Source organism: Balaenoptera acutorostrata, chromosome 15 (assembly GCF_949987535.1).
Source record: "Balaenoptera acutorostrata chromosome 15, mBalAcu1.1, whole genome shotgun sequence".
Lineage (NCBI taxonomy): Eukaryota > Metazoa > Chordata > Mammalia > Artiodactyla > Balaenopteridae > Balaenoptera > Balaenoptera acutorostrata.
In genome coordinates, this window is record NC_080078.1 from 42,624,717 (window position 1) to 42,638,655 (window position 13,939).

Genomic DNA, 13,939 nt, shown 5'->3' on the forward strand with positions numbered 1-13,939 from the left:
GGACCCGCGTGTGGCTGGGTGCACGGTCACCTGGGGTCTCTGCCTCTGTCCTTCTCCCTCCACACTCCCCATCCAGTGGCCAGAGCAAGCCTGCAGAAACGTGAATCAGATCCTGTCAACTCCCGAGCGGCCTGGAGCTGCTCTGTCCAGTGTGGCGGCAGTGAGCCACATGTGGCTGCTTAAATTTCAATTAATTACAGTTAAAGGGGATTAAAATTCAGCTCGTTGATTACATGAGCCACATTTGAAGTGGGCGGCTAGCCACGTGTGGCTCGCAGCTGCCCTATCAGACAGCCCAGCTGCAGAAGGACTCTGTAGTCACAGAAATTTCCAGATGCTCCAATCTGAAATCTGCCCCTGTTCTGCTGGCTCCTCTGACCTCCTCTTTTTTTAAAAAAAATATTTATTTATTTATTTCTGGCTGTGTTGGGTCTTCTTTTCTGTGTGAGGGCTCTCTCTAGTTGCGGCGAGTGGGGGCCACTCTTCATCGCGGTGCGCGGGCCTCTCACTGTCGCGGCCTCTCTTGTTGCGGAGCACAGGCTCCAGACGCGCAGGCTCAGTAGTTGTGGCTCACGGGCCTAGTTGCTCCGCGGCATTTGGAATCTTCCCAGACCAGGGCTCGAACCCATGTCCCCTGCATTGGCAGGCAGATTCTCAACCACTGCGCCACCAGGGAAGCCCCTGACCTCCTCTTTTACTATTTTTGCCCTTGTTCTCTCTGCTGTCACCACACCAGCCTACTTGATGTCCCTCGAACACAACAGGCAAGTCGGGGTCTTTGCTTTTCTCTCTTCAGGTCTTTGCTGAAATGTCAGCTTTTACATGAGACCTACTCTGAGCATCTAGTCGTCTGTAGCCAACTCTCCAACACACTCTAGTCCTCCTTCTCTGCTCTCTTTCTTGCTACTGAAATCCTTGTAAATATTATACAATTTGCCTTTTAAAATTGTTTATTCTGAATCCTTCAACTATGATGTAAACTCCACAAGGGCAGGAATTTTTTGCCTTTGGTTCACTGATGGGTTCCCAGCAAAAGGGACAGTGCTTGGCATTTAGCAGGTGCTCAGTAAATAATGTCAAATAGATGACAGTTACCTCCGAAAGTACCTGAAGAAGTCCTCTCCATCAGGGTGTAGACAGGGACTAAATACCACAGCCATATAAGATGTCTCTGGATGGGTACCTGCATGTTATCCTCTTAGAAACCACAAATTGAAACATCCACAGGATGTTGCCTTTCAAACGTTCCTCAGACCCCAATACAGGAAATTATGTCTGGTCATGGAGTTTAGAAAGAACAAGTGCATTGATGTCCAAAAATTTAATGATTCGAATTCCTCACGCTAAATACAAATTCTGAACTTTTCCGTAACCAGTGTTTTGATTTATTATTGCTGTTACTACTTTTTGAAAAGCCATGTTTTGTCTCCCCACCTCCCCTGCCCGAACCCCGCCCTGTCCAGCCTCTGGTGGACATGCTAATGATGTGCCCGGGATGCAGCAGAAAGGAGGGCGGAGGGAGGGGAGGAGGAACCGGCAATGGGAGAAACCCACTAATTGGACAATCAGCTCTGAATAACTGAAGGTTAATTATGGTGCTTCTTCTTCTGGGAGTGTCACGGTAAACCCTTGCTGGAAACCTCTGAGGTTCTTTCCGGTCCTGCAAGGTTCTGATTCCATGAAGTGCAGGTCTTCGCCACACTTACATTTATTCCTCTGGAGTTTGCTCTTAATTTTGTACCTGGAACTTTAGGCTAAGTCTTCCCATCACTAGGTTTGGGGTCACTGCAACTTTGAGCAAGCTGGCCACTCTCCACATAGGTCCTGTTCCAGCAATTCCCCCATCCTGCATTTCTACTTTTTTTCTCCTCCTTATTACCTGTCCCCAGAATGTTCTGTGAAGACAAGCTTTCACATTATTTTTGCGTCAGACTCAAGGTCACTTGAGAAACATGAAGTTTCATTGACCTACCTTTTTGGTTCCTTCTCTCTCTTCCAGAGGACGCTAGTGGAGATATTTCTCTTGTCCTCAAGCCTGGAGATGGTCCCTGCCCTGTGGGAATCTTAATGCTCGTTAACTCTGCTTAGGAAATAATTTTGGAGAAATATCACTTACAGTCTCCAATATCTAGTCTCACTACCTGATGGGTAAATTAAAGAAGGTCCAGAATGGATTCTAATATCCGAAACAGATAGGCATCAGCTACACACAGTGTAAACTTCTCAGTTTCTAAACTGAGAAATGTCATTCCATGTGGTCACAGGCTGTAAAAGCAAGCACCCCACATTTTTCAGTGCTTCCTAAGGTCCCTGCAACCCCAGTGTTCCTGGGTGCCAGTTCCCACTGGACAGAGCTTCAGATTTTATCTCTGAAGTATGCATTCTGAAATTATCAACACCGCTGGCCTACTGTCATTAGAAATAACATCGTCTTAGCCTTCCCCAAATTTCCCCTGAGAACTTTCATCTTTGAGCAAATCCTCATATGACAAATCCCTGTGTATTAACTACATTTAATTTTTCCTCATCTTGGACGGCTGACGGTACTGCTCCTGTTAGGAACGGATCACGTCCCAAGTAAGAACAATCCCTCGTGGGTCTCTCATAGATGTATGAAATCAGTGAAGCCTCCTGTTTTCCTGTAAAGCTACCAACATGGCTTTTTATAAGAGAATTTCATCTCACTATCTGTTATTTTCCTGTGGCAGGCCAGCCCCCGATTTTCTTTTCTTATTAAGAAGAAATTTTCTTTTTTTTAAGTGTCATTGTGTGGAGAGATACAAAGCCCAGACTCCATTCTCTTTCACAGGCCCTATAACAGGGTCTAATGTGCATCCATTACCAGGATTCTTTTTGTGTGGTGAGAGCACACTCATGCGTGGATCAAAAAGAAAAAATGGTCTCCCATTACCACTTCAGAATCCTGTTTGCCTCCAAGGAGAGTAAACAGGATTGTGTATCATTAATATTATTTGGCATAATACCCTTCACATATGCATCCCACTTGACAGACAGCATCTCTTAACATTCTCGTGTCCATCCCTTGCAATGCTTGAGGCATGTGAGGAGGGGTCATTTTCCCCTGCTGAGAGGTGAGGAAACTGAAGTTCTAAAAAGGGGTGCAGAGTCCCCAGGGTCCATTTTCATCGGCGACAGAGCAGGGACACAGACCCTGGCACGGGGAAGCCTAGATTTAAACAGACTCTCGCTGTTCTGCTGCCCTACGCTCTGCGTCTTCAGAACAGGGTTATTAAAACGTCATGTACATGAGGTCAAGCTTTCCAGAAAATTCTGGAAACAACCCTCACAGGACTCTAAATAAACCCAAAGCCACAGGAAACTCACTTTTCTCCCATTACAGTATTGTGTTCACCCTCGAATAGAACCCAGAGAACAAAACCCGTCTACCCTGGGCCTGCTCTTATGGAAGCAGCGGTCCCCGTAAATCACCTTTACCCTGAGAAGTGACTCCCCAGAGTCCCCAGGGATTGTACTGGCTGCAAACATAATTCCCTAATGGACATTTTCTCTAAATAAAATGCGTTTTGTTGTTTTGGCATGAATCCATACACTAATTCTAAGAATGAATTAGTCATTTATTGAAATTAGTCATATATTGAAAAGCCTTAGCAAATAGGCAGGGTTCTCGATATTCTGGACCTTGACCCCTGCCTGTGAGAATCCTCAGATGTCACTTTCTTCATCCTCATTCGCTCCGAGTCTGTGGTCAATATGACAGATCAACTGCTAAAGTAAATTTACACCCGCCATGAAATGGAAGCAAGAGTATATATGAATGATTACACACACACACACACACACACACACACACACACACACACACACACACACACACACACACACACACACACACACACACACACACACACCCCCTCCCTGTTGTGGACTGGTCTACCCCAGGCAGAACAATTTAGCTTTAATGGGAAGATGTCAATTTGCGACTAAGTGTCTCATAAGGACAAATCTCCTAGCTAGCCTGGGTCCCGGTAAACTCCCAGCAAGAGCACAGGCTCGGCCCACCAGGGGACTTGAACCAGCTCACCAGATGTCTAATTAATGCCCGCTGTCAGCTGCTCAAATGTCACTGATGGAACCTCTCTCTCCGCAGCCACTGTTATAATGACAAAGATCACACGCTGATGTCGCTGTGCTCCTGGGTCAACGTGGTGGTTGGTAAAATGACTGCCATAGACCGAGCAGCTAAGCAGGTCATCGTTTCCAGAGAAGAAGTCGTGCCCTACGACCACCTCATCCTCTGCACCGGGCAGCAGTACCAGGTGAGCCCTCGGGGATGGCGGGGGTCACGTGCTGACCAGGCCCACGTCTCAGGGTCAAGAGCGTGCCTCCCACCTGCACATGTGACCGGAATTGGGTCCAAAACCCTCCTGGAAACCCATTCCAAGAAATTCTGCTCAAGGATAAGAATCACAGCAAGTTGGAGAAATGTCATCCTCAAAGCTGTTGTCCAGAAGTCTAACACGTACTGCTCACCAGAGCAGAATCCAGACGCAGCCCGGCGTGCATCTGTAGAAAATTAATTTATGCTTCAAGAGGCTAACATTTGGCGGTGGCGATGGGCTTGCGAGAAAGTATTTCAAACGTGCGCACCTTCTGTCAGCCTTATTTTATTTTGTCTCTTGGTTACAAAGCTAGGAAGTGTGGCTGGTTGCTTACCTGGTGACCGTGCTTTCCATCTCGATTAAATTCTCAAGCCACATTCCAGGGAAGTGTTGCAAGATGTGACCTATTCAACGTCCGACAGAAGCGAATTTGAACATTCTCGCTTTGCAACACCAGAGCATTTCATGCAGAAATGCCACAGAAATGGGGCATCTCTTTGATGAAAAGAGATTTAGATGATGGAGTCTTTTCATTACATTTTCTCTCAGGGACTGGATAGGCCTCCAAGTTGGGTTTGTAGGGAGTTATCCCCTGTCCACCCCAGGCACTGGTCATGTTTTTCTGCTCCTGTCCTAGGCCACCTTGGGGATGTGCTCAGGCCTGCTTCTCACAGATGAGCCAGGGGAGGCCGGCCTGGTGGGGATAGACAGCCCAGCAACTGCGCGCATCACTGACTTCGATCGCTGAGCCTGGGCTACCCATTGAGAGCACCTGGGGCACTTTTGAAATAAACCCAGGCCAGGGCCCCGCCCCCAGAGGCTCTGTTTTAATTATTCGGGGGATGAGTGGGGTCCAGTCATCAGTATTTTTCTGAAGCTCCCAGGTGATTCTAAGCTAAGGCGGAGAAACACAGACTTGAACTTTCTCGACCTAGAACCTCACCTGTACCTTACAGCAGCACTCCTCACGCTGCCATGTGCACACACATCCCCTGTGCGTCTCGTTAAAATGTAGATGCTGAGCAGGGGGTGGGGTGGGGGCCGTGGCTGAGATACCTCGGTTCTAACACGTTTCTGGGTAAGGCCAAGGCCGCTAGTGAGGGGCCCACCTGAGGACCCAGCTTGGATCAGCGTCTGAGTGATTTCTTTTCTTTTCTTTCTTCCCCTTCCTCCTCCCCTTCTTCCTCTTCTCCTTCTCCTTCTTCTTCTTTTAAAGGAATCCAATTCTCAAAGTGTAGGAAAGGATTTTTTTTTTTCTGGATAAAGGAGAAAAATAAACTGGTTACTTAAGTACTCCTCTTTTTCAAACGTGAAACCAGAAGAAAACACCAAGCACCCCTTTGTCCCCCCTCACCTGCCCCTCCGAGTTCCAGCTGCTGCCTGCGACCGTGGACTTGGGAAAATGTGACAGGAAGGCCCGGCCAGCTGTCCAGAGACTCGGGCATCTGCCCATGTGTGCCCAGCTGCCCCTGCGGCTTTAGTCTGTGGCACATTAAGCTCTTGCCCTTTTAACAATGGGAAACACGAAATGAAGTGATAAAGAGAGTTTCAATTTAATTCTTCCAGAAGGACGTAAAGATTAAAGGTACATAGACTGATATAAAAAAGGCAGCTGGATTCACTAGGAGCTTCCGGCTCTTATTTCTTTCCCTATTTCCCTTCTCCTCCACTCTCACGGTTTTGCCCCAATTTTGTGATTTAAAAAAATACCAACAATTTAAAGTGATGAAAATAAGCAAGAAGACTACCTGTTATAAAACATAATTACAAATCTTAACCTCTAATCTGACCTGTAAATGTCATGTACCAGTCTAAAATATCGTGCAATATTTTTGATATCCAAATCCATAGCACTGATTTTTTTAAACAGAAAATCCATGCACAAGATACAGTGTGCTGCAGGACTGCGTGTGAGGAGCCCTGGTCTCTACTTCCAAGCCCTCTTGCCAGGGTCAGCCATTCTGCGGCATTTCTGTTGTTCGTTCTTCATTGGTTACCCCCCAGAACTACAAACAATGTGTTTATAGAAGTTTTCCCCTTGATCGGTCAACTTCCGACATTACCTCTGACCTTTCTGCTTTGGACGATGACGGTTCTGAAAAGCTGTCTGCAAGACCTTATAACCAGGGTCCCTGAGCCCCCTCCCTGGCTCATGGAGCATCGAGCAGAGACAGAGAGATGCCCACTCCCACGCCTGGGTGTGGGTCATCTCAAAGAGAAGAGGGATAAAAATGTGTCAGCCTGAAGTCAGATGGGTTGGCGTGGGCCATGAGAAAACCGTGGCTGGGACTCCCACGGGGTGGCACTCAGGGAAAGCCAGCCGGGGGGTGGGGGGCAAGAGCGTGCAGCCGGGCGAGGGCAAGTGGGGTGTGAGCTCTGGTGAGCTTGGTGTGGGTGAGCAACGTATGTGGTCTCCAAGGAGGCGAGTTATGTCTCAGACGGGAGATAGAAGAACGTGGCATCCGGGACAGTGCAGGCCCAGGCGAGAACCTGCTGCAGAGGGTGGACAGAGCTGCATGCGTCAAGGTGCCACCCCTTGTCGTTTGGCAGCACCCAGCATGAAGAGACCTCCCTGTGTTGGGGTGGATTAAAGGGGAAAATAACAGCATGAGGCCAAAGAAAAGAGGCCGTTGTGAATCAAGACTTCAGATTCCCTGAGGCTTCTCCCATCAGAGCCAACATCTCCTCCCCTTGAATCTGGGCAGGCTTGTGACAGCCTTGGCCGGCAGAGTACGAAGGAAGTGACATGGCGTGAATTTAAGTCCAAGTCAAAAGCTAGGCAGCTTCTCTTTGTCTGTGGGAACAGTGGCTCCTGGAGCCCTGAGCTGCCACATAAGGATTCCAGATACCCTATGACTGCTGTGCTGGAAATGCCATACATGGGTTCTCCAGTTGAGGGTTCCAGCCGAGCCCAGTCTCTCAGCCATCCCTGCCAAGGCCCCAGACATGTGAGTGAAGCCATCATGGACCCTCCAGACCAGACCATCCATACACTGAATGTCACCAAGTGCCCTCTATCTATAACACGTGGAATAAAAGGATTGCCCAGCCAAGCTCTACCCGAACTTCTGGCCACAAAATCATGAAAGGTGATAAAACAGTGTTGGTTTAAACCACTAAGTTTTGGTGTGAGTTTGTTGCACAGCAAGAAACAACTGGAACAAAAAGATAACACAGAATAAGAGAAAAGAGAACAACATCTAGAAAAATTAGAGCAAGAACATACTTTTGAAAATATTCCAGAAGGCAGGAATGCAGGATCCTCTCCCTCTCTCTCTCTCTCTCTCTGTCTCTCTCTGCCCCTCTTTCTCTGTCTCTGTCTCTGTCTCTCTCCCCAGGACACTGTGTATCATCCTCATTACGGTCTCCATCACAGGAGCCAAAGACATTCGACAAGCAGGGTCTGAGCTGAGAAGACCACAGGGTGAGATGAAAAGGGAGATGGGGAGTAAGAAAGGATTGATGTTAAATCCCCATCAAGAGACAGACCTGCTTCTGTACAAGTTGGTGATGTCAGCTGAAGACCAATCACAAAGCTCCCCTGGAGGGTGGAGGCAAAGGACAAAGGGATACATTGGGTGCCAGAGACAAGAAGATACGCTAGAGGTGAAGGCCATGCCTGGACAGTGCTTCTCCCAAAGAAGAGGCCCAAACACATGTAATAGAGACAATAAAGATATGCTAGAAGAAAACTTTCCTTACCTGAAAACATCATCCAGTTGACCACATTCTTGGCAAAATCAAAGAAGAATTTTCTCAGTTACATTCTGATGAAATTTTGGTTCTATGAGAACGGTAGGGAAAACAATGAACAAACTTCAAGAGAAAAATAGCAGATTACCAACCCCCCTGCATAAAAAAGAACAAAAATAAGGCAAGCATCAAAAACTTACCTCTCCAGCCTTCAGTGGGTTAAGAAAATGAAACTGGCTGCTCAGAATTTTGAAGAAAATGGGCAATTCAGTCATCGCATGCTCGCCTAAGTGTATCCTATTGGAGGATGGCAAAAAGTGTTCTTTATGGGCCAGGCCTGAGAAAGAGGATCTTCCGTGGTCTTTAATTCGCACTCTGTATAACGGAGACAGAAAAGAACTGGACACAGTAGTATAAAAGGACACATGGCAACACCACAAACAATTTAAAAGGTAATCCAGGGGCTTCCCTGGTGGCGCAGTGGTTGAGAATCTGCCTGCCAATGCAGGGGACAAGGGCTCGAGCCCTGGTCTGGGAAGATCCCAAATGCCCCGTGAGCCACAACTACTGAGCCTGCGTGGCTGGAGCTTGTGCTCCACAACAAGAAAGGCCGCGACAGTGAGAGGCCCGTGCACCGCGATGAAGAGTGGCCCCCGCTCGCTGCAACTAGAGAAAGCCCTCGCACAGAAATGAAGACCCAACACAGCCAAAAATAAATAAACAAATAAATAAAGAAGCTTTCATTTAAAAAAAAAAAAGGTAATCCAAATCATTTTTATAAATCTGAGAATAAATCCAAGATGGGCAATAATGAATCTTACTCTAAAGTAATCTAATCAAAACCAAGTTCCTGAAAATAGGGAGAGAGGTGGCCAAGGAGGACTATGCAGTGTCTTAAATGGGGAAGCACAAAGGCAATGTTTCATTCTTGACTCTTATATTTAGAGGAAATAAGGTTAAAGAATGCTTTTGAGCAGCCTAAATAAATTCACCTTCCAAAAACCGGAGAAGATAAAATGGAAGAAAACATCCTTCATGTAACCAGAGGCAAGAAAAGAAAGAAAATAGCCACGATGCTTACACTTGAAAGTATGAACCAGAATGGCATAAGGAAAAAAAACTAACAGTTGTAACAGCGAGTGTCGTGGTTTTAAATTGCCCCCATTACAAGACCAAGGATCTGTTTTTACAGGGACGTCGAAATACAAGAGGAATACAAAACCAACCACACTCAGAGTTTAAGAGTGAAAAGATAACCAACAAAAGATGTCAAGCAAATTCAAACAGCTGTTACGAGCAGCAGCAATAGTCATATCCGGCGAAGCAGAATCAACTGGAGAAATAAGAGCACTGATCCTGACAAAGGGTGAAATTCGTGACGACAACGTGGAGGTCACGAGCCCATTACGTGGCACAATGTGGTTGTGTCACAGAGTGTATCACAGGACAGAAGTGCACCTGCAGCATGATGTGCATTTCCTGGTGTCACACGTAAGGGAAGGAACCAGCTGAAGCACCTCCAGAGACGAGAGGTCACCCCGGATGTTTAGCCAGAGGGGCAAAGAGTCCGATGGCTGAGGGTGTTCGTGTAGAAATGAATTCGACTCGGACAGTGTGGCCCGGGAAGCAGATAACGACAGACGTCAGAAGCCATGGGACTACAGCACGCATCCATCCTAAGAAACTACCTCCTAAGGGTCAGAGCCTCCGCCAAGAGGGACTGTCTGACCAGGTACAGTGGGCAGCCGGCAGGAGAGGTCAGAGCACCTGACCTAGATCGAGCACTGGCCTTGCACCACACCAGTGCTCCCTGAGGTCACCCTTGTGGGAACACCCTGAGCTCCCTGCCACTCCCACCCCCATTTCGCAGGTGAGGGAACCAAGCTGCAGTGGGGCTGAGGTCAAAGGTCAGACAAGACAACTTGTCCAAGGTCACACAAGGGTGGCAGACTAGGGGCTAGGGTTTGAGCCCAGGTGGTCTGGCTCCAGTTCTTCGCCGCTGCCTATCTCTCTCCTCTCTCCCTCTCTCCCTTTCTCCTTCCCCTTGCCTCCTCCTTCCCTCCTGCCCTCTCCCATCCATGTGGTGCAGAGGTTACACTGGATGGCTTTAAAAGTCTTCACAACTCACAAATTCTAGAACTTACCGTTTATAGCTAGAGTCAAATAAACAGTTTTTTTTTTAAGTTTCTTTTTTTTCTCTCTTTAAAAATATCTGGAGAAAAGCAACCTCAGTTCTGGTAAGGTGGCTTCCTGGTGTCCTCAAGAACCCAGGCCCTTCTGTCTTTTGTTCTTCCACCTTTGGAATGTGGCTTCCATCCTCAGCGTCTTGTGGTGACTGCTGTGCTTCCAGCCATTTCATGTGCAAGAAGCAGGAAGGAGGAAAGACTAGAGAAAAATGACCTTTCGAGTTGCCCTCCCCCTGCCCCCGCAAGGACACCTGCTTTTCTCTCTTGACCTCTCAGGTCATGAGTTGGGAAATGTTCCAACTGGGCCTATGTCCCAGGAGTCTGTTACTAAGAAAGAAAGGGAGACAGGATATTGGGTAGGCCACCAGCATCCCCTGCTGCCATGTTAACTTGCCAAGGAGAATGGGGTGGCCAAGGGGCTCTCACCAGCAGGTGATTCTCCATCCCAAATCATCTGGAATGGTTGAGAAGTGTCTGCTTCTCTCCAATCACGAGTCAGTGCCAGTTCAGTGGTGGTAGAGAACGCTCTGCTTTGGGGAGCCAGCGCTGATGGTGCATCTTCAGTAAATGTGCCCACGCCTCCTGTTGAACTCTACTCCTTCCTGTCGAACTCTACTCCCTCCTATTGAACTCTACTCCCTCCTTTTGTTGATGACATAATATGATTTTTCCCCATAGATCCTTCTTGATGTATTGAGTTTTGCTAAACTCTGTGTGGACAAATTAATTAGCTTTGGGATTTAAAATTCTAGCTCCAGTTTTGCCTATTTTGTGAAATGCCACCATGCGAACATGAAAATATATTATCCCTTTAATTTCTCTAATTCTTTATAGTTAAAAATGTGCAAAAACAACTCCACCCATTTAAGTGCATGGAAGAATTATATGGATTATCAGAATGCAGTTACATTTCAGGATTGTAGCAAACTAATTCTCGTTTTTGACCTTCTTCCTTCCCCCCCACCTCTTTTCCTTGTTTTTTCATCTGAACACCCACTATTTGGAATGATGTCATTGAAAGTTTTATAAATTGAATGGCTCTCAATTTGTTCTTCAGCCCTGCCTTTTTCTGCTAAGGATTTTTCCTGACTTGTTAAAGCATGATTTACTAAACTGGTATAATGTTACCCCAATTTCATTTTCTCTTATACTACAATGCTTGTTGTAGTTCTGGTAAAGTTTCAAACCTCCGAAGCACAGTATTCAGTATTGTGCACTTTAAACCATTCACCAAAGCCCCCAATGGAGTGCTTTATGATAACCATGAATATACTAATGCCAAAATTTTAGTGTGATATTGCTAAATAAATTATATTGCTAATAAGAGCTTTCCTCCACAATTTTAGTTGTAGTAAATGACCACTACTTATTGGGTTGTTCCTTTTTACTAAATATCATTTTACTGCAGCCTCTTCATGGAGAAAGGACATCCAGCTTTAAAAATAGATTCTGTTTTTTTTGTTTTTTGTTTTAGTCCAGCCTGAAATTGAATTAAATACATCACAGCCATGTGCCAAGGCTTTACCATTTCTCTTGAGGAAGGATATACCCGAAAGTTTCCTAAATGTCATCTGGGGTTTAGTGAAGCCCCACGTGTCCGGGCACCAGCCGGCATTCACGTCCCCCAGCACAGCAGGCATTGCCCGCGGTTGTCGGGGAGGAAGAGCCTCCTCAGATCCCGTGTTAGTCTCTGCTGCCAGTGAATGTTTTGCCCTTCGTAGCTGTAGAAGGAGTCTGGCCTCACATCCTTAGGCCTCACTCCACAAATGTGCAGGACGGCTGGTGCGGGGCCTCTAACAGCAGCCGAGCTGCCTGGGAGTCTTGCCCTAGGTTCCGGCCTCGTTATCTCCCATAATCTCCACCTGCCGCCAAATAAACCTCGGAGGGGCAGCACAGGGGCCCACTGGGCACACCCGCCCCACTGTGCCGTTTGACTTGGCTTCCACAATGGCGTCTGTTTGCTCGATTTTAATTGAACCAAAATAATGAACAAATCAGGAGTCCGCATAAAGAACCCAGGTATCTGGCCTTTCTTGAGCGATCAGATCTGGCCACCCTGAACCCCTGCTCTACCCTGACAACGACTGGATGGCGTTGAGTCACAGCTGAACGCTCTGGCCGGGGCCTGGGCGTCCAGCTTGTCATGGCATCCTGGACAACAGGACAAGAGTTGGCCATCATCCGTTATTGGGTTTGTGCTGTTGCTTTCCCTACAGCAGAGGAAAGCGTATGTCTTCACTCACGTCTATATCAAAAGTGAGGGAACAGGAGCTATACTGGGAGGGCTCTGTGTTGAGAGAGAAAGAGAGAGAGAGAGAGCACTTCTTTGACAAAGTGAAAGATAATCCTATAATTTTCACAAGTAAGTAGTAGCCCACTTCCCTCATTTGGTGGGTAGACCCTCTATGTGCTTGAATTTCAATCCCTTGATATAATTGCCTCGGTGCAGATTGTTTTTACCAAAAACAGCGACATCAAATCCAGTACCACGTGCTCTTCTGTGGCCCCGCCCCCCTTGCAGGAACAAGCGGATCCTGGGTTCCCTCCCCTTGACCCTGGCCAGGCCTCTGTGAAGACCTCCGTGACTGAATGTGGCAAGAGAGGCCCTGCTGGGCTCCCAGGACCAGGGAAGAGAAGAATGTGGAGCTCTCTGGACTGCTACCCTCTCCCAGGACATGTGCCCCGGAACTCAACCCCCCAGCCCCCCAGCCGTGAGGAAGCTCAGGCCACAGGGAGAGGCCCCACGTGGTGTTCCGGCCGACAACCCCAGCTGGGATCACAGCCAGCACCAACTGCTAGACATAGAGTGATGACTTGTCATCTTTTTAAATACCCACCATGTTTTCTTGGGGAAAGAAAAAGGATTGAGAGAGTTTATCTCCAGGTGATTCCAGCCCCCGGCCATCAGGTCACCACCCCCAGCCTTCAGGTCTTCCCAGCTGAGGCCTCCAACATTGCTGAACAGAGACAAACTGTCCACCACCATTCCCTGGCTGCATGGCTGACCTACAGAATCTGTGAGCCTATGGAATGGGGGTTTTGCACTACCGAGCCTTGGAATAACTTGTTACGCAGCATCAGATGACCAGGGCAGCTCCTTCTGAGAATTAGCTCCAAGTGGTCATTTCACCCATTTGGTTTTTTTTTTTTTTTAATTAAGACGTGATTATATCTGGAGACAGAAAAAGGCACACCTGTACTGGGTATTGCTTTGTTTATTTTAATTAATTAATTAATCAATCAATGAATTAACTCATTCCTTGTGAGCGCTTCACCTGTTACCACTGAAATAAGCATCTCTCTGTAACGTATCTCAGGTCCCATGCCCTACAGGGGCCGACATTAGTCAACACCCGACAAACAGAGAAGTTCTGAACAGCAGTCTGCGGCGGTACGTGGGCCCGGTTCCCTGCAATCATTTCACCCTCAATGACGAAGAAGATTGCTTGAAAGCCCTGACTTGGATCAGGAACAACTCCATTGCTGCAGAAGGTAAGGATGCTGGTAACTGTGCATCTTTTCAGAACAGCATTTTATTTTTATAATGAGTCTTATTCTTCGTCTAGTTCCAGTATATAATTAGTGCCTAATTAATTCCAACCAAATCATTCATCTGCCATGCTTTGTTTTCCAGATTAATTTACAACTTGTCATTTTTGGATACCCAGCATGTTTGCTGGGGGAAAGAAAAAGGCTTGA

General features: G+C 47.2%; 1 protein-coding gene across 2 annotated transcripts in view; it reads left to right on the forward strand.

Annotated features, from left to right (window-relative positions):
* The window catches only part of CFAP61 (cilia and flagella associated protein 61), a 262,542-nt gene that overhangs the window by 176,305 nt on the left and 72,298 nt on the right, over nucleotides 1-13,939 (forward strand). For both annotated transcript variants that reach the window (XM_007191888.3, XM_057528332.1), the window contains exons 20-21: nucleotides 4,130-4,298; nucleotides 13,558-13,732. In XM_007191888.3, coding sequence (XP_007191950.2) covers nucleotides 4,130-4,298; nucleotides 13,558-13,732 — 344 coding nt within the window. The remainder of the gene's footprint in view (nucleotides 1-4,129; nucleotides 4,299-13,557; nucleotides 13,733-13,939) is intronic.